At 38.9% G+C, this 20839-nt stretch overlaps 1 protein-coding gene across 3 annotated transcripts in view; it reads left to right on the top strand.

Moving 5' to 3' along the window:
* The window catches only part of LOC150088410 (1-phosphatidylinositol 4,5-bisphosphate phosphodiesterase classes I and II-like), a 1046313-nt gene that overhangs the window by 322542 nt on the left and 702932 nt on the right, over positions 1–20839 (top strand). For all 3 annotated transcript variants that reach the window (XM_090369498.1, XM_090369497.1, XM_090369499.1), the window contains exons 4-5: positions 1327–1464; positions 18250–18383. In XM_090369498.1, the coding sequence (XP_090225624.1) occupies positions 1327–1464; positions 18250–18383 (272 nt within the window). The remainder of the gene's footprint in view (positions 1–1326; positions 1465–18249; positions 18384–20839) is intronic.

The following is a 20839-nucleotide window of genomic DNA, read 5'->3' as shown; positions in this document are numbered from 1 at the left end:
CTACTGTGCTAATTGTGTTATTGGCTTCAGAGTAATTTACTTTTGAAGGGATCCTCTTACCAAGAGAGGCTTAAGTTCTGCAAATTGCAGTGGCTGGAGACTAAGCACCTGCACGGTGATCTGATTGAGGTGTATAAGGCCTTGAATGGGTTGAGCACGCTGAAATCCGATGGAATCCTTCCACTTGTTCAGATTACGAACCTAAGGGGGCATAAATTCAAATTAAGAAAGGACAGATATAGAATAGATGTGCGGAAATTTGCCTTTAGCCAGCGGGTGGTTAATTGCTGGAACAAACTTTCATCTGTCGTTGTGGAAGTTGATAGGTTGAATAAATTTAAGGAGGAACTGGACAGGCATTTGGAGGGAATGGTGTGATTTTTTTTTTTTTTTTTTTTTTGGCTGATGCTGCATAAGCTCATACACTTGCTGTCTTGCATCACATTCCACTACTACTACTATTTTATTACATTGCACCTTGTATACTTAACTGTGCCTCTGATATTAACACTAACAAATATTCTTGTTTTTATGTAGCTTGTTTGTTATGAAATTACAGTATTTTAGAGACAATGCAGTAACAGATGACTATAAGTGAAGCTATAGGAGGTGTAATTTAAAATCAAAATTTCTCTTAAAAACAATCTCAAGGGATTTTCATGTGGTCATGTCATAGGACACCTTAGGACTTGACTTATGATGGATTTTGAAGCTTCTTAATATTTTGAGAAACTTCATTTGGAACATTGTATGCATTGTTAGAAGGCAGTTGCCCATGTCAGAAATAATGCAGGAAGCTAGAGTTTTGCTGAATTGCTAAACTTTTTTTTTTCTTAAAAAAAAAAGGGGGATGGAAAGGAATGTTGGAAGTATTTCAAGCAGCATTTATGTAGCTTCCTTGTGAATTTGCACCTCACTCCTCCAAACAATAATCCAGCCATACTCTTTCAGTACAGTTAAGCCCATGTCTAGGTTGGCAGCTGGTCACTTTGAACACATCCTCTGAATGTCTTCTTGTTACAAACTGAATATGGGTTTTTGATGCACTTCATTAAATTCGATGTTCAGAGTGGTGTGCATTCCATTTATATTATGCTTATCTTTTTGTTATATGTATCGGTTGCCATATGCCTTAAGGGAAGTGATGTCAAAAATGTTTGAGGTCATATAACTTAGTTACAGTGCTTTAAATCTAAGAATACCCCAGATTTTTTTGCTTGTATACTCGTTTGAAAAATCCCATGGATGTTGACTTCCATTTTTTATTTTACTTCTTTTTCTTCTTCTTCTTCTTGTTTCCCAAATAATTTGTTGTTTATTCCATAGGAAGGAAAATTACGAGACTCAGTCACGATGGGATCACAAGCAACCCTTGAAGACAAAACAGTGACAGTTGTTTACGGTGCAGATATGGTGAATGTGTGTTTTGTGAACTTTTGCTGTAACAGCCGAGAGGTTGCCCAGGTTTGTATTTTTTAAAAGTTTTCTGTTTATTTCAACTAGGACCACTGCATATGCCATCTGAGGCAAGATTAAAAATGCTATCTCATACAATACCAACCACAGACTTATACACTTTGACAAAAAATGTAGAATTTTTTTAATATATATTTTTAAATAGTAAGTATATAAATTGAATATATTTTAAATGCAGTGTAACCTCAATATAACACAGGTATTGGGGAGACAACTTTAACACCTGTGTTATAAACAAAATGCATTACTGCTGAAAATAAAATTTAACCAGTTTTTCCAATTTATTAACATGAATACCTAATTACTAAAGGACAAACCTATTAAGCAAGAGTTTTTATACAAGAAAATTCATTTTGCAGGTTTTTTCCCCCCTTCAGTTTTACTATTTTTGCCATTAGTGGACAAAATGGGATAAACATTTTACGTGGAAACTGTACTGTTACTACAGTTTATTAAAAATAATTCTTTACTTTAAAATAGCTTTATATGCATAAAAAATGAAATTTCAGAATTGCCAGTTTCTCATAATGATCCCATACTTCCAAATGAGACATGTTTGCAATTTAGTGCATAAATGTTTCTGTTGCATTACTGTCTCACAAACATAAAAAAAAAAAACCACTATTTTGTGAAATCTCCCTGTAGACCAGCAAATAGTTCATTTACCTTCATTTTGAATGATTGGCAACACATATGCACATCAGTCATTCAGCACAAAACTTGTGCATGCCCACCATCTTGGTGGGATGGCGCATGTGCATGAAATGGTTCAGTCACTTGTGTGTTCTTTTTGTATTTCTGCTAAGTTTTTCTGTACAGTTTTACTTAAAATTTAGTATGAAAGGGAAGGTCAGGGAATGACCACCACATATCCCCGGAGCAATATGGCCTTAGTTGCTAATGCGCCTAAAAAAAAAAAAAAAAACCAAACCAAAACCAACCAGGAATTCTGGTCCCAGGCTTGAGGCAACCAGAATTGAATTTCATTATCAGCACTTATGATGAAAACCAACCTCTTAAGGCGCCTCTGTAGCCAGGTGGGCAGGAGCAGCAGTGCGTAGCATACGCTTCTTGATTAGACTGGGGTTCGAGCCCATGACCACCAAATACGGAGATTGCGGAAAGGTCAGGGAATGACCACCGCATATCCCAGGAGCAATATGGCCTTAGTTGCTAATGCTCCTAAAAACCAAATAACAAACAATAACAACCAACCTCGTAATCCTGATGCTGCATCTTATTTCCCTCTACCTCTAACAAACGTCAATGAAAAGACAAGACATGATCTGAAACCCAATCAGTGAATGGCTTGTCCAGTACACAACTACAGTAGAACGGGCGTACATACTTGGAACCAAATCTTTGTTTTGAGATTAAATCTAAACACCACCATTCAAGCAGTCACAAAAATGTATGGGAAGGAATACATCCATCAAGGTGGATGTAAGACAAATAAGAACAAGGTGTTCTTATTTCAGGGAGAACATGGAGTTCTCCCTGAAATAGTAGTAGTAGTAGTGGAATGTGATGCAAGAAAGCAAGTGTATGAGCTTATGCAGCATCAGCCAAAAAAAAAAAAAAAAACATCACACCATTCCCTCCAAATGCCTGTCCAGTTCCTCCTTAAATTTATTTAACCTATCAACTTCCACAACGACAGATGGAAGTTTGTTCCAGCAATTAACCACCTACTGGCTAAAGGCAAATTTCTGCACATCTGCTTTTCTTAATTTAAATTTATGTCCCCTTAGATTCATAATCTGAACAAGTGGAAGGATTCCATCAGAATTCAGAGTACTCAACCCATTAAAGGCCTTATACACCTCAATCAGATCACCGCGCAGGTGCCTAGTCTCCAGCACTGCAATTTGCAGAACTTAAGCCGCTCTTGGTAAGAGGATCCCTTCATTCCCCTCACCAATCTTGTTGCCCTTCTCTGTACACGCTCAAGCAAATCTACATCCTTCCTAAAATGAGGAGCCGACCGGGCTAGCCGAGTGGGTAAAGTACCTACCCGGCAACCCAAAGGTCGCGGGTTCGATTCCCGCCTCGGGCTTGGATCAAAGTATTGCAAAAACCTTGGGAGGTGCAATATGGCCACAGAAGCCGATGCGCCAACAACTACCAAATCAAAAAAAAATCAAATCAAAAAAACCTAAAATGAGGCCTCCAGACCTGTATGCAGTACTCAAGGCGTGGCCTGACCATTGCCTTATACAGAGGGACAATCACCTCCTTTTCCCTGCTAGCAAAATTTCTATATATCATTGACAAAACCCAATGACATGCCCTGGCAGGCTGTCTGCATTGCTCAGAAAACTTCATATCTGACTGCACAATTACTCCCAGGACTTTTTCATTTTCTACCACCCTAAGTGTAGTACCACACAGTTGGTACGTTTCTCTGGGGTTACTTCTACCCATATGCAGTACTTTGCATTTGTCAAGGTTAAACTTCAGTTGCCACTTCTTGGCCCATCTGCCCAAATTATCTAGATCCTGTTGCAGTAGCACACTGCCATTACTGTCATTACAACCCTGCCAACCTTTGTATCATCTGCAAACTTCAACACTAAGTCTGATATAACTTCATCAATATCATTGATAAATATACAAAAGAACAGTGGAGTCAACACTGAACCCTGTGGGACTCCACTAATAACATTAGTCCAGGAAGAACAGCACCCATTGATTACCACCCTCTGTCTTCTCCCACTCAACATCCTTTTATCCATTGTAGCAACTTACCCTTAATACCATTCTGCTCCAATTTGTACAATAGTCTTCCATGCGCAACAGTGTCAGAAGCTTTCCTGAAATCCAAATATATGATATCAAAATTGTTTTTTGCATCCAGTTCTTTTGTAACCACATCATAATATCCTATCAAATTTGTCAGACAAGACTTTCCCTTAACAAACCCATGCTGTGTCTGAATTATTGCTGCAGTCTTGTCTGGATGATCCTGCAATGCATCTTTAACCAGTAACTCCATTATTTCGCCCTGGACAGAAGTTAAACTAACTGGTCTGTAATTACTCATGTCACCCTTCGACCCCCCCCCCCCTTTGTGAATTGGGGATTTGCACATCTTCAGTCTGTGGGGACCTCCCCTGAGTTCAAAGATGCTCTCATAATTATGGCTAAGGGTTTGCTTTGCTGCCTTCTTTAATATAACTGGATAGATCCCATCCACCCCAGGTGCCTTTCTTATGTTAAACTTCAGCAATTTCTCCTCCACCTTGCTCTCAGTTATTACAAAATCATTAAGCACCCTGCTACAATTTGATAACCTTCTGCCATTTTCAAACCTTAATAACTCCTCATGTGTGAATGTAGATGCAAAATACTCATTCAGTTTGTTTGCTACCTGAGTAGGATCATCAGCAGTCGAACCATCGAAATATAAAATAAATAAATAAATTTTCTGTTTATACTCCGGGACGACCAAACGGTCAGAGGAGTTTACAAGATACACAGAATACGAGAAACAACACCGTATTCAGCAGACATGGTCTTGAACCCCGGTCACTCAAAGCACATGTACTTATGCATCTGTGCGCCTGAACACGGACGCCCAATGAAGACATTATATTGAAATTCTCAATGAGGTTTAATTTATTAAATCTATTCAAAAAATACTGATATGCTGATATTTACACACTGTGATTCCAAAGAGATTGACTGTGAAAATTTGTTGGACACCCGGTTTTGTATCCAGATTGTAAATGCTGATCACCAAAGGACGAATTGAGGTGATCTTTTTTCAGGTAAAACTGCCTTTGTCAATGTCTCAGTCAGTGCCTTGATGACAGTACTTGAAAGATATTTTAGAATACAGGAAAGCCTAGTAGAAATCCTCTGATTTCATTTCCTCTGAGGGTTGAATACAAGAGCTTCCATTTAAATTGCTTCATTTACAGAGGAGTCCCTCAAAATGGCATCCTGTCTGCCCTATTTTTTTTTTTTTTTTATGTGAACCCCAAACACGAGAGGTATTAGAACCTATAGTACTTAGTACCGTGCTTGGGTTGGAGGTTGAGAAGACGAAAGAAGATATTTGTTGACATTGGACTTGAGCTTCTGTAGATTGTAATTTTCAGGAAATACATATGAAGGAAGGTTGTTCCAGAAAACGGCAGTTGAATGAATAAATAAGGAAGATGAAAAATTGGTTCTGTGGGTTTGAAGTTGGACAGTAAATGGATGTTGGCTGGTGGCGGCACGTGTTTGGACTGTTTTGAAAGAGAGAGCGGGAATTATAGAAGCCAATTCAGAAGAACAGTGCCCATGGAAGTATCTGTAGAAGAGGCATGCAGTACGTCTATGAGAAAGCAAGTGCAGAGACTCTGTTAGAGATGAATCATTAATTAACCTAACTGCCCTCTTCTGAATAGAATCAAGAAGCCTGAGAGGGGTTTTGGGAGCACCACCCCAGAAGTGGGAGCAATATTCCATGGCAGGGCAGGTTTACGATTTATACAGAGTGAGGAGCTGTTTGGAAGAAAAGTAACGCCGAGAGTGAAAGAGAAAACCAAGTTTTTTCGATGCAGAGGAAGCAATATTTGTAATGTGCTTGTGTCAAGAGAGATTAGAAGTCAGGGTAATCCCCAAAAGAGATATATCATTTTGCCTAGAAATCGGAGTGTCACTAAAGATAAGCATAGGAGCAGAAGAATCCTTTTTGTGAGATATAAGACAAGGCTGAGTTTTAGAAGGGTTAAAATCAACTAAGTTGTCTTTGCCCCACTGGAGAATTACCTGAAGATCGGCATTTAAGGAATTGGTAGCAGATTTTCGAGAAGTTGAAGCTGATTGAGCAGGAAAGGTTTCTCAAAATGGAAAGTGGAATGCAATGTGCTATCATCGGCCAAACTATGGATAGGATTTCCAGTCAATGGAAGAAGGTCATTAATATACAAGAGGAAAAGAGTGGGGGAAAGAACTGAACCTTGGGGGACACCGGCATTAGTGGAGAAGTTGGAAGACAGAGAGCCATCTACCATCACCCTCAGTGAGCGATCAGAGAGAAAACTGATTAACCAATTACTAAAAACAGATGGCAAACCATAAGATGGAAGCTTGTAGTAGTAGTAGTAGTAGTAGTAGCAGTGGCATGTGATGCAAGAAAGCAAGTGTATGAGCTTATGCAGCATCAGCCAAAAAAAAAAAAAAAAAAAATCACACCATTCCCTCCAAATGCCTGTCCAGTTCCTCCTTAAATTTATTCAACCTATCAACTTCCACAACGACAGATGGAAGTTTGTTCCAGCAATTAACCACCCGCTGGCTAAAGGCAAATTTCTGCACATCTATTCTACATCTGTCTTTTCTTAATTTTAATTTATGCCTCCTTAGGTTCGTAATCTGAACAAGTTTAAGGATCCCATCAGAATTCAGCGTGTTCAACCCATTCAAGGCCTATTTTAGAAGACCCATTGTTTAGAAGACCTTTATGCCAAACATGATCAAAAGCCTTTGAGATGTCAAGAGCAACTACTTGTGTTTCACCGAACCTTTCCATTGAATTAGTCCATAAATGGGTAACATAAGACAGAATATCACCAGCGGATCGACACTGATGGAATCCATACTGGCAATCGTTGATCAGACGGAAGGTTTCTAGGTAGTTTAAGAGTTGGCAGTTAATTTATTTCTCCATTACACTAGAAAGAGTAGAAGTAATTGCAATGGGACGATAATTGGATGGGAGGGATTTGTCACCCTTTTTAGGAACTGGCTGGATATGAGCAAATTTCCAAGCAGACAGAAAAACACTTTTGGAATAAGAAAGTGAAAAAGGGCGGCAAAGAATAGGAGTAAGTTCAGGAGCACAGGTTTTGAGAACAAGTGGAGACTGGCGGAATTACTTAACAAGTACAGGTCACTGATGAAAAAAAGCCGTGAATTAGGGTTGAATTTGAAAGTGTCTGCAATTCTGCCCAGACACGATAGGAGGGAGTATATGATGAAAGCCCTGTCGATCAATTCGGCCCTGGAAAGATTGTGCAGGGCTCAAGGGGTAGAATTTTTTTCAGCCTGGTCTGTACTTGTTAACAGGAGAGACTGCTTCTACAGGGATACACTTAAATAGAAAGGGTGCAAGAATGTTTGCTGATGCTATCGAGGCAGTGCAAGGTGGGTCGGAAAACTGCTAGATTGGGGGGATACAAGGATTAATAGATTAACAGTAGCCACTGGCAGAGGTGAAAGTGATTCTTGCACTGCTTCTATTGGAATGAGCAGCAGCCTGGAAAATAAGATGCAGGATATTTCAGAGACTGCTTGGAATCATGGGGGTACAAGTGAACACATGGGTTGTGCTCTCTTCCTCTTAGCCACCCTCTTAGGGTGGCTAAGAGGAAGAGCAGGTGCATGTATACTTGCGTGTACACCAATGCTAGGAGTTTAGTAAATAAATTTGATGAATTTCAGGTATTGCTCAAAACATCAAAGGCAGATATTGTTGGGATTTCAGAGACGTGGTGTCACACAGATATAAGGAATGCAGAACTGGAATTTGGGGAGTACAATGTCTACAGAAAGGATAGACAGGATAGGAAGGGAGGAGGGGTTATGCTATTAGTTAAGAAACACATAAAATTCAAGGAAGTGAAGCCAGTCGATATCGCTGGACAGTGCAGTGTCGAGTCAGTTTGGCGTGACATAAGCATTGGGAGATCAAAATTGAGAGTAGGAGTGTGCTATTGGCCTAATGACTCTGATGAGAATAATAAGAAACTGTACAGAGAAATAGAGTGGGCCAGTAAATCAGAGAGTCTTAAAATGGGGGATTTTAATTTCCCAGATATTGACTGGAATTTGGGGGCTGGTCACTCACACACTAGCAAGGGTTTTCTGGATTTATTGGATGATTGTTTTCTACCTCAGCATGTTCGGGAGGCAACTAGAGGGAGTAATACTCTTGATTTGATTATCAGTAGTGATTCTTCATGCATTAAGAATCTGCAGATAAATGAACCACTAGGTGGCAGTGATCATAGTGTTCTGAAGTGGGAGTTACTCAAAGAGGTAACTACCATTAGGGGTAAAGGAAAGGGGTATTGCTTTCGTAAAGGCGACTACGATGGACTGAGAGAGTATTTAAATTCTATATAGTGGGATCAACTGATGATGTTACCAACAGCAAATTCAAAATGGGAAGCATTCAAAGAACTTATCTTGGAAGCTACTAGGCTTTACATACCAACTAAGAAATATTGTTCAAGGTTTAGGCCTAAGTGGATGTCAGATGAACTAATGAGACATATGGCAGAGAAGAAAAATGCATGGGATACATACAAATTAACACGCGACACAGAAGCCTATGATTGATACAAGTTGATCTGTAACCAAGTTACAAAGGAGGTTAGCAGGCGAAGGCAGATTACTAGAGATCCTTGGCAAGGGATGCAAAGAAAAACAGCAAAGAGTTCTTTACTTATGTAAACTCTAGAAGGAAGGGGATGAATCAGATTGGTCCACTTGATATCGATGGGTCAACTGTTGATGACCCTCCTCAGGTAGCTAACAAACTAAATGAATATTTTGCATTGACTTTCACACACGAGGAGTTATTCAGCAAGGGGAATGCCAGAGGTGTATTCAACTCTAGCAGTAAGCTAGAGAATCTTGTAATAACTGAGAGTAAAGCGGAGGAGAAATTGTTGAAGATAAACATGAGAAAGGCACCTGGGGTGGATGGGATCTATCCAGTTATATTAAAGGAGGCAGCAAAGGAAGTAAGCAAACCCTTAGCCATAATTATGAGAGCTTCCTTGGACTCAGGTTAGGTACCCATGTACTGGAGATGTGCAAATGTGACCCCAATTCACAAGGGAGGATGAAAGGCTGACACAAGTACTTATAGACCTGTGAGTTTAACTTCTGTTCCGGGAAAATTAATGGAGCCACTGGTTAAAGAAGCACAGCAGGATCATCTAGACAAGACTTCAGTTATAGCTCGGACACAGCATGGTTTTGTTAAGGGGAAGTCTTGCTTGACCAATTTGATTGGATACTATGATGCAGTCACAAAAGAACTGGATGCAAGGAATAACTTTGATATTATATACTTGGATCTTAGAGAGGCTTTTGATACTGTTGCACATGGAAGACTGCTGCACAAATTGGAGCAGTGTGGCATTGGAGGCAAATTGCTGCTATGGATAAAGGGGTGGTTGAGGGGGAGAAGACAGAGAGTGGTAATCAATGGACACTGCTCATCGTGGACTAATGTTATTAGTGGAGTCCCTCAGGGTTCAGTATTGGGTCCTTTATTGTTTTCTGTATTTATAAATGATATTGATGATGGGATGTCAAGCTTAATGTCCAAGTTTGCAGACGATACGAAGGTTGGCAGGGTTGTCAAGGACACTGCTGACACTATGCTGCTGCAACAGGATCTGGAAAGGTTGAGCAGATGGGCTGAGAGGTGGCAAATGAAGTTTAACATTGACAAAAGTAAAGTACTACATATGGGAAACAGCAACCCCAGAGCAACGTATCAACTCTGTGGTACTACACTGACAGTGGTAGAGAATGAAAGGGACCTGGGGGTGGTTGTGCAGGCAGATATGAAGTTCTCTGAGTAGTGCAGATGGGCTGCAAGAGTAGCTCGTGGTGTATTGTCAATGATATATAGGAATTTTTCTAGCAGTGATAAGGAGGTGATTATTCCCTTGTATAAGGCAATGGTCAGGCCACACCTAGAGTACTGTATACAGGCCTGGAGGCCTCATTTCAAGAAGGATGTAGAGCTGATGGAAAGAGTACAGAGAAGGGCAACAAGATTAGTGAATGGAACAAAGGGGTGCTCTTACGAAGAAAGGCTTAAGTTTTGCGAATTACAGTGTCTGGAGACTAGGCACCAGCGAGGTGATCTGATAGAGGTGTACAAAGCCTTGAATGGTTTGAGCATGCTCAATGCTGATGGGATTTTTCCTCTTGCTCAGAATAATCATCTGAGAGGGCATAAATTCAAATTGAGGAAAGACAGATGTACGATAGATGGGCGGAAATTTGCCTTTAGCCAGCGGATGGTTGGTAGGTGGAACAGACTTCCATCCCTTGTCGTGGAAGTTGATAGCCTAAATAAGTTTAAGGCTCAGCTGGACATATATTTCGAACGAACAGAGGGATGAAGTGGAAGTGATTATTTTTTATTTATTTATTTTACTTTATTTATTTATTTTTTTTGGCTGATGCTGCATCAGCTTGCTTTCTTGCATCAAATGCCTCTACTAATGCTAATGCTAAATACCATCAGGACCTGGAGCTTTGTTAGCATCAAGATTCATCAAACTCCTTCTGATATCCTTTTGACGGAAGACCACAGGAGGCATTGAATGGAGCATGCTGGGAATGGTGGGAGGTGTTTTACCAAGATCATTAATACATGAGCTGGAAGAAAAATGGGATGCTAGCAGGTCAGCTTTATCCTTGGCTGAAGTGACAACAGAACCATCTGGTTTGGACAGAGGTGGGAGCAGAGATGGGCAAAAGTTGTGGCCAGTAGTTTTGGCAAGAGACCAGAATGCTCGGCTACCATTAGGGCAAGAAGCAAGTTTTCTACTCTTAGCCTGTTCAAACTCTAGTTTGGACTGATTAATAACTGCTTTACAATTGTTGCGAGCTTTGGTGTAGGCAGAAAATGAAACTGAAGAATTAGAAACAAGCCAATTACGATATGTAACATTCTTCTCTTGAACAGCCTTAGCACATTTATTGGAAAACCAAGGTTTAGATAAAGGACGAGATTTTAAAGTGGTGTGTGGGATAAAGGATTCCTTTCCTGCAAGAATAATTTCACTGACACAATCTGAGCAAACATTGACATCAGAAGTTTTGAAACAGTAATCCGACCAAGGAAAAGAAGAAAAGAAGTCTGGCATGTCATCCCATTTTGCATTCTTGTAATGCCAAACAACACGAGGTTGGGAATAGCCATGAGATAAAGGTTCCATTGGAGAAGAGACAATCACCAAGTTGTGATCTGAAGTGCCTAAAGGACCTCTCACTTCGACCGTGTACTTAGAAGGGTTGTTTGTGAGAAAAAGATCAAGCGTATTGGCTGTATTCTTGTAGGTACATGAACAGTCTGTGCTAGGTCATTAGTAATTGCAAAAGCCTCAGTATCTCGACCTGCTAGGTCGGTGTGACTAGAAAACGGAAGCCAGCTGTAGTTGTGAACATTAAAATCACCAAGGAAAATTACTTCACTGTTAGGAAAGTTGGACTGGAGAAAGTCAAGTTGCAAAGAGCTCCAAGTGATTAGTGGAGTTGGGAGAACGGTAGAGACAACAGATGGATTTGACACAATGAGGTAGAGAGATTTTAAGCCAGAGAAGATCAAAGAGAGGAGATTCCAAATTGCCAAGTCTCTGACAGGGAATATCAGAACGGACATATGCACAAGTACCACCTTTGAGGCGAAAGGAATCATACAGCGAATATTTTGGGCATCTGAGATGAGCAGCAGTTGAATCAACCGATAACTGAGATTCTGTCAGAAAAAGTACATGGGGTTTGGCAGACTGCAAGTGGAAATGGACATCTTTGAGATTAGAATTGAGACCACATATATTTGTGAAATGAATTAGGAAGTGTTTTTTGAGGTTTAGATCTTTTTGCAGATAAGCTTGCTCTATTAGTTGGCAATTCATGGTGTATTCAATAGTAAGAAAAAGTGGGTGGGACATGCTGTATGAAGTAATGAAATTTTTGGATATGGTGTACATGTGGTAAGAATATACCCAGATCCTTGACATAACGTGTCCTCGACAATGCTCCCCACATACACACTACTCGGACTCCCTCCAGTCACCATCTGGCAGAGTAGAGGTAGCAAGATTATACACTAGCTGATCCGGAAGCCTGCTAGAGAGTTACCAATAGGTTCGATCCGGTGTAGTAACTAGTGGCCGGTCTGCAAACACCGTTTTAAAGCTGTACACTCGAAATGTAAGGAATATTGGATCTCGCCACGACGTTCATCATAACCTCAAAAGTCATCAATCATACTGCATGATGGAAGAGATAGGGAAGGGTTAACCGGAACTTAGCTGTAGAGACTACAGATGGGTTCCACCACTTCAAGCCTCCAATAAGCAAAGTGGTGGTATTTCACCGGTTGATGAGAGTCATCTACCACCTAGTACCCCTGGTAACATAGAGGGGCGGCATTCCTCCTTGTGGTGTGGGCGCCACACCTCGACCCCTGCTTACGTTGGTTCACACGTGGGTGGTCACCCACCATGTACTTGGGCAAGAGGTTATACCCAGGATTATTAACAGTCCCACCATTGTGAAGGTGCAAGCAGAGGATTTGGCTGTCACGTACCGTCCGGACATTGCCGAAATTGGGTCCACTTGACTTGAGTGTCACCCAAATATCAGTTCCATCAGCGTTTTAGACTCCCAGGTAGCAAGTACAGTTGTCTGGCATATCTGAGAGAATGTCTGTAACAATCTCATGCTGTTTTGGGCTCCTATCTTCACTTCCTGATTGAGTACTTATGCAGATGATATCATACTCTTCGTATTGTCTAAACACTGAAAAATCTGACACCATCAATGCCCATGCCACTGCCCTAATAGAAGAACTTGAGCTTTATCTTAAAATTGGCATATCCATAAACCTGACCAAAGTCAGCTCAAATAGTATTTACCTATTTGAAGAAAAATAACAACATAGATATCATCATCAGCAGTATTAGGGTTCAGAAGGTCTCAAATCATATTGATCTTGGGCTTATGTGGGATGAGAACCTGAATTTCAAACAGCACTTTGCCAAAATTTAAGCAACGATTCTGTTAATAGTGTGAGTGATAAGACAGAAAATAACCAGAGGAAAGAACCACAAATTCTGAATCAGAACAAAACATGTTTTGTTCTGATTCTCATGTATGCCTTAACCTCCATCTGCCTAACTAACATCAAAAAAGTTTGTAGGTATCAAGTATTGGGTATTAAGGTGGTTTGAACTATGTTACTGGTCACTCTTTAACCATCTTGAGATCTATAATATATGCTAACTTTATTTATATCCCTTGGTCTCAGTTCCTCATTGCAGGAAATCTACATAACCTCCATGAACTCCTCACAAATGTCCATAACCATGTTGTGTGCCCTAGGCTGTGCCACATCCTTCCAGCACTGGCCACAAGCATGTTGAGCTGGTTCTGTCAAACAGGGTCCTGCGCCTGGTTCTGTCAAATAGGCTCCTGTGCACAAATGGTCTAAATAATAATATCATCTGCGTCTTTTCAACATTTCTATCAACGAGCCTACCGGCGTCAAAATGTCTAGTTACCTACATTATCGTTACTCAAAGAGCACTTTTGCGAGTTGACTTGAAAATCACTCTGAGCATATACTTCATCCTCAATGTTTATATTTCGTTTCATATTGAACATTTAAAATAGTTTCCACAGAACAAAGAAATTTCCATGTAATGAATGGATTAGGAGAGGCTTAACTGGAAACACATTGTTCGCACCACTGCCCTTCAGGCAATTGAGGCAATTAGTGCTGCTGCTGCTAAGCATGAATTAAGAGTCAAAGGGATTACCATTCTGCAACTTACTGTTACTCTTAAAACGTATCCATACTTAAAACGTATCCAAACATAGTATCAGACTTCTAGGACTAATCATGGATCACAAATTAAATTTCCTAGAACACATAAAATGTCTACGCACACTATGCTTAAACAAATTAAACATTCTCTGAGCAATATCTGCCATGACATGGGGCTGATCGTTATTCACTTTTGCATATCTATTGTGCAATGATAGAATCCAGATTAGATTACGGTATTCCCGTCTACTCCTCAGTTAGGAAAAGTGTGTTGAATTGGTTAGATCCAATTCATCACAGTGCATTACATGTTGTTTCCAAAGCATTTCGTCCTTCCTCTGTGTACTGGAATGATATACTCAGAGATCCACGAACTCCCACTCAGTCTTCATAGAGAAGTTCTTCTTCTGAAGTATGCAGTGAAAATTCAAAGCTTCTCAGACATCAAACACGGCAGTATCTCTATAATAAAAAATGGGAAATCTTATATGCGAATAAACCTAACAGGCAAACCTGTGGGTATCCAACTCAAAGAATTTTCACAATTACTTTCACAATGGAACTTAAGCATGGATAAAATTTACCAAAATACCTCCACATCCCTTCTGCCATGGGAAATCAGTTCAGTCAACTGTGACATGGACCTCACAAAATGGAAACAGAACAATATCCTAAATCAACATATAAAACAGCTACATTCCTCTTATTTAAAGCTATTCCCATGTGTATACTGAGGGCTCCAAGACAGATACACATGTTGGTGCTGTAGTCATCTTGCCAAACAGTCTTCATGTGTGTCTCTTCTCAGTCTCTTCCTCTAGAGCGCAGTACTTGCACTAGATCACATTGCCAAAACTTCCCTTATAAAAAGTATAATTTTTACAGATTCATTAAGTGCAGTATATGCTTTACAGACAGATCATCCATCTCATCCATATATATGAAAATTCTTTTCTGCTTATCACATCTTAGGACAAAAAAACAGAGTCATATTCACTTGGATTCCTGTACATTCTAGAATACTGGGTTATAAATGTGCGGATCAAGCTTCAAAGCATCCGTCAAATTAAAATTTTCACCTACATAAAATTCCACACAATGACTTTAAAGACATCATTCGAAAGGTCTCCGAAAATATATGGAAACAGGCCTGGAAATTTCAAACTAACAACAAATTATACTAAATAAAATAGCAGCCGAAATCTTGGAAATCAAGCTTTTGGTCAAACCGACACAAAGAGTTGATTCTCGCCTGGCTTCACATCAGCCACACACATTTAACACACTCCTACCTCCTAATAAAAGATGATCCTCCAGAATGCCCACTTTGTTTGACCATACTAACAGTGAGGCATGTCATCATAGAATGTCCACGTTACTAAGTTGCTCACCAATCAGCTTTCAAATCGCATGCAAATTAATAAATTAATTTGCATACGGTTGATAAATCTTATCAACCGTATCTGATATGCCAACGTCAGTAACAACATAACTGAAAATAACAAAACTTGAACAGGCGCAATATAGCCGAAGCAACTCTTGAGCCATAAAACAACAACAACAACAACAAGCACTGTTCAGGTTGAATCTTGACACATTATAGAACTGAACTTGAATCCATTGCTCAATGCCTCAGTTATTATACTCCTCATTCCCCACAACAAACAGGCTCTCTTGGAAGATTTGGTAAGAGAAATGGAAATGACAGCTTTCTTTGCATTGAGATTCCTTTGTTTATGATGCACATTCTAGTGCAAGTTTGTATGGAGACATTTTCCTTTTGCTTTTGGTTGTTTAGGCCAAATGTTGGGCATGAAGCTTTTGTATTTCTTGGGTTACATGTTCCTTTTCTGGAATTTGTTTTGTAACCTTGAGATGACACTTTTGGAGATATAAAAGAACCTCCTCTACATGTGATTAGTCCCTGCTCATCTTTCCAGTGGCTCTCCATCACTGAAATCTGTTAGCTGTTTCTGAAAGAGGGTGTAAAAGTTTCATGTTTCTGTAGGTTTTTTTTTTTTTTTTTTTTTTTCAAATTTTCTGTGCATTTCCTGAACATGCATGTGAAAAGTTACATATGAATATATTTCTCCAGTTTATACATGTAGTGGAAAATGTAACTTTCTTAACTGTTTTTTTTATACATAAGTATTCATGGTTGGGATGACAGAGACATATGTTTACTTTCTATGGCTCCATGGGCTTGCTGGAATGATAGAGACAAAATAAAATATCCATTCCATTTTGAGATGAATATTATTATTATTGTATATTATTATATGCTTCTTTTAGAATTTTTTTAACTTCAGAAACTGTTAAATAGTTGTATCAGGTAACACATTACTGTATTTTCAACTATAGCACTGATAAGCACTAAACTAAAAAATTAGAAATCTATACTGGTAAACAGTTCACACATTCACAAAAGCAGTCCTTGTGTTAATTGTTTTCCTAATATGGAACATGTAATAAATTAAGTATTTTATTAATAGTTAATCACATATTTTAAAATGACTTATGAATCAGTGATTGGAGCTCTTCTAACAAATCAAACATTTGAAGCATGTTCCTAAAAGCCAGCAACCTGTCGATCTGAACTCTCAAAATGTAATGTACAGTAAACCCCCGCTATTCGCGGGGGTTACGTTCCTGAGAAATGCCGTGAATACTGAGTTATGGCTCCCATAGTAATAAAGGGGTTCCGTTCCAAAGTATGAAATATATAAGAAAAAACTAGTCTAAAATTTTGTCTATGTATGTATTATATGTACCTTCATAATATGACTATGTACATAGACAGTACATAGTGAAATGTCAAGCATATGGCATCGAAATGAAAATAAGAAAAAATAAAATTTCAAACAAATCTTTCAAACCAGTGCCTTTGCTAGCTAAAAGACTTATCCCACCAGTGCTATCACCAGTTTCGCTAAACTGTTGATAAAGGAGGTTTGCCTTTTCACGAATGATAAATGAACTTAACTGAATTTTATTTTGAGTTCGGTCTTCTATCCACAGATTTAAAGCTTTTTTCATTTTTTCTAATTTAACTTCATGAGTTACAGAGCAAATTTTTGAAGCAATTAGCGCGTTTTCATGGATACTACGTTGGATTTTTTCTTCCGATTTTCCGATCTGTTTTACACTGCAAAACGGTAGATTTATCACTTTTGTAGCATATAAATTTATAAATTGATAAATTTATTAGCATATAAAATAGCACGAAATCTTCCATGACAAGAGCATAACACATATTGAACAAGGATTAGCGAGAAACATCCACGCTTGCAATTTTGTGACCCCTTTCCCCCCACCCACCGAGCACTGTTTTGACCGGTGAAGATAATTTTAGCCACGCCCATGTTTTTTTTATGTCGGAAAATGTTCACGGCGCTTTAAAATTCACATTTTTTTAGGTTTCATTTTATATTAAATCAGCGACTGCGAATACACGAAACTGCGAATACAGATACCGCGAATAGCGGGGTTTTACTGTACTTAATTTACCTTGAGTTTGCTATAAGAAGCTACCAAAGGCATGTCTGTCATACAATGATTTTTATTTCATGAGACTTCTCTTTTTCTGGTTTGTTTTGTTAAATTACATGTATGATACCCTGAGAGTTCAGGATGGAATGGTTCTTCCTGGCTATTTTGTCATCTGCTATGGGCATGCTCAAAATGTTTGGTTTGTTAGAAAAGTTACATGCTAATAAAATATTTGATTTATTAGAAGAGCTCCAAAATTCATTGATTTATAAATTTTTTTAAAACATGTATTTTAATACTGTATTCATTTTAAAGTAACACCATGAATAGCAAACAAAGGTAATTTTCAAACAATTTTGATAGCATTTAAAAACCAAGGGGTATTAGACTGGTAAACAGTCTCCTTCACTTAATGATAAATTTATTTTTTAGTTAGAGTAACCTAAAAATGTACTTTATGTGAAAAAATTTCACAACTTCTTTCACCTCTTCAATCTTTTGGTCAGGGATATTGAAAAGATGGTAACTCTAGTTATCATAGGATTTGTAATTGAATTAGTATTGATACTAAATGTATTTGCAGTATGGATAGAATATGTGATATGTAATGCATTCAGGAATCTTCAAAAATTGCCTTCCTATAAAAATTACTAGTACTGCATTCTAAACAATTCGTGTAATGCAGCTTACTTTTATCTGTCTAGGAATGGACAGAGGCTTTGCTGAAAATGTCTTACAACCTGCTTGCTCTGAATGCACCAGCTATTACCTTTTTACAAAAGGCATACACCAGACTTCACCTAGTGACCGATAAGGATGGTAAAATTACTGTTAAAAAGTAAGTGTTCTCCACATTTAGTTATAAACATGTTTTGAATTATCATCTATTTTGACCAAGTATATTACTTGATATCATTAGAAAAAAATGATTAATATCTTTCATCAACGATAAATTCAAGATTGATTTTGTTTTATAGTGTGTTTTTACCATTTGTACCTGGTGGATAGATCTCATCCATCTGGAGTGGATGGGATCTATCCAGTTATATTAAAGCAGGTGGCAAAGGAAGGAAGCAAACCTTTAGCCATAACGATGAGAGCATCCTTGGACTCAGGGGAAGTCCCACAGACTGGAGATGTGCAAATGTATCCCTAATTCACAAAGGGGGATCTAAGGGTGACACAAGTAATTACAGACCAGTTAGTTTAACTTCTGTTCCACGGAAAATAATGGAGTCACTAGTTAAAGATGCATTGCAGGACCATCTAGACACGACTGCATACAGTAATAATTCAGGCACAGCATGGGTTTGTTAAGGGGAAGTCTTGTCTGACCAGTTTGATTGGATACTATGATGTGGTCACAAAGGAACTGTATGCAAAAAATAATTTTGATATCATATACTTGAATTTCAGGAAAGAGTTTGATGCTGTTGCACATGAAAGACTACTGTACAAATTAGAGCAGTATGGTATTAAGGGTAAGTTTCTACAATGGATAAAAGAATAGTTAAGTGGGAGAAGAAAGGGAGTGGTAATCAATGGACGCTGCTCTTCATGGACTAATGTTATTAGAGGGGGTCCCCCAGGGTTCGGTGTTGGGCCCACTGTTGTTTTATATATTTATTAATGATATTGATGAAGGTATATCAGGCTTAATGTCAATGTTTTCACATGATACAAAGGTTGGCAGGGTTGTTAATGACAGTAAAGGCGTATGCTGCTGGTAGCAGCAGGATCTAGAAAATTTGGGCAGATGGGCTGAGAAGTGGTAACTGAAGTTTAACATTGACAAATGCAAAGTACTGCATATGTGTAGAAGTAACCCACCCCAGAGAAATGTACCAACTGTGTGGTACTACACTTAGGGTGGTAGAAAATTAAAAAGATCTGGGAGTAATTGTGCAGTCAGATATGAAGTTTCCTGAGCAATGCAGACAGGTTGCCAGAGCAGGTAATGGAGTATTGTCAATGATATACAGTAATTTTACTAGTAGGGAAAAGGAGGTTATGTTATTTGGTTTTTAGGAGCATTAGCAACTAAGGCCATATTGCTCCGGGAATATGCGGTGGTCATTCCCTGACCTTTCTGCATCTTCAGTATTTGGTAGTCACGGGCTCGAACCCCGGTCTAATCAAGAAGCGTGTGCTATGCACTGCTGCTCCTGCCCACCTGGCTACGGAGGTGCCTGGAAAAGGAGGTGATTATCCCTTTGTATAAGGCAGTGGTCAGGCCATGCCTTGAGTACTCCGTACTGGTCTGGAGGCTTCATTTTAGGAAGGATATAAAGTTGCTTGAGAGTGTACAGCAAAGGGCAACAAAATTATTGAGGGGGAATGAAGGGGTCCTCTTACCAAGAGAGGCTTAAGTTCTGCAAATTGCAGTGGCTAGAGACTAGGCACTTGCACGGTGATCTGATTGAGGTGTATAAGGCCTTGAATGGGTTGAGCACGTTGAATTCTGATGGGATTCATCTGCTTGCTCAGATTACGAACCAGAGGGGGCATAAATTCAAATTGAGGAAAGACAGTTGTAGAATAGATGTGCAGAAATTTGCCTTTAGCCAATGGGTGGTGAATTACTGGAACAAACTTCCATCTGTTGTGAAAGTTGATAGCCTAAATAAATTCAAGGAGGAACTGGGCAAACCTTTAGAGGGAATGGATGTGTGTAATTTTTTTTTTTTTTTTTTTTTTGGCTGATGATACATAAGCTCATACACTTGCTTTCTTGCATCACATGCCTCCATTACTGCTATTACTAGAACCAAATAATAAAATAAATGTTGCTGAAAACTGCAGGCTGTCTGAAATTATTATTTTCAGATCAGCTGTGGAATTTGACTGTTTTTATCTGATTTCTAAAGTTAAGAATTTGCTACTTTAGTTCCATTCAACATTAATTTTGGAATAGCTGACTTTTCTTCCTCTCCAGCTGTTGAAGAAATAATAAGAATTGTAAGCTGGCTTGTGTTTCACATCATAAAATTTTGCAGTTGAATTGGTTACATCATGGTGATTGGAGTGTTTTAAAGGAATTTTTAGCATTTTCAGGATCTTCAAAGAAAGATGTATCCATTTAAATTGCTATATTTTATGATGTTGGGCTGGAATTTATTAGTGGGTTTGGTATTGTTAAACACATAGGATGTGTTAGTTTGTTTTTATTGGTTAGTGATGTATCGTAGCAGTAGCATTTTGCAAGCGAGATGGAATGCATTACCGAGCAGCAGCATGTTTTTTGGGTGAAAATGTTTTTATCACATTGACAGTATTGTTACAGTACAGCATGAG

The sequence above is a fragment of the Mastigoproctus giganteus genome, chromosome 3, assembly GCF_048544385.1.
Source record: "Mastigoproctus giganteus isolate SK-2022 chromosome 3, ASM4854438v1, whole genome shotgun sequence".
Taxonomy (NCBI): Eukaryota; Metazoa; Arthropoda; class Arachnida; order Uropygi; family Thelyphonidae; genus Mastigoproctus; species Mastigoproctus giganteus.
Note: the sequence above shows the minus strand (reverse complement) of the source record. Positions and strands in the feature narration are given on the sequence as shown.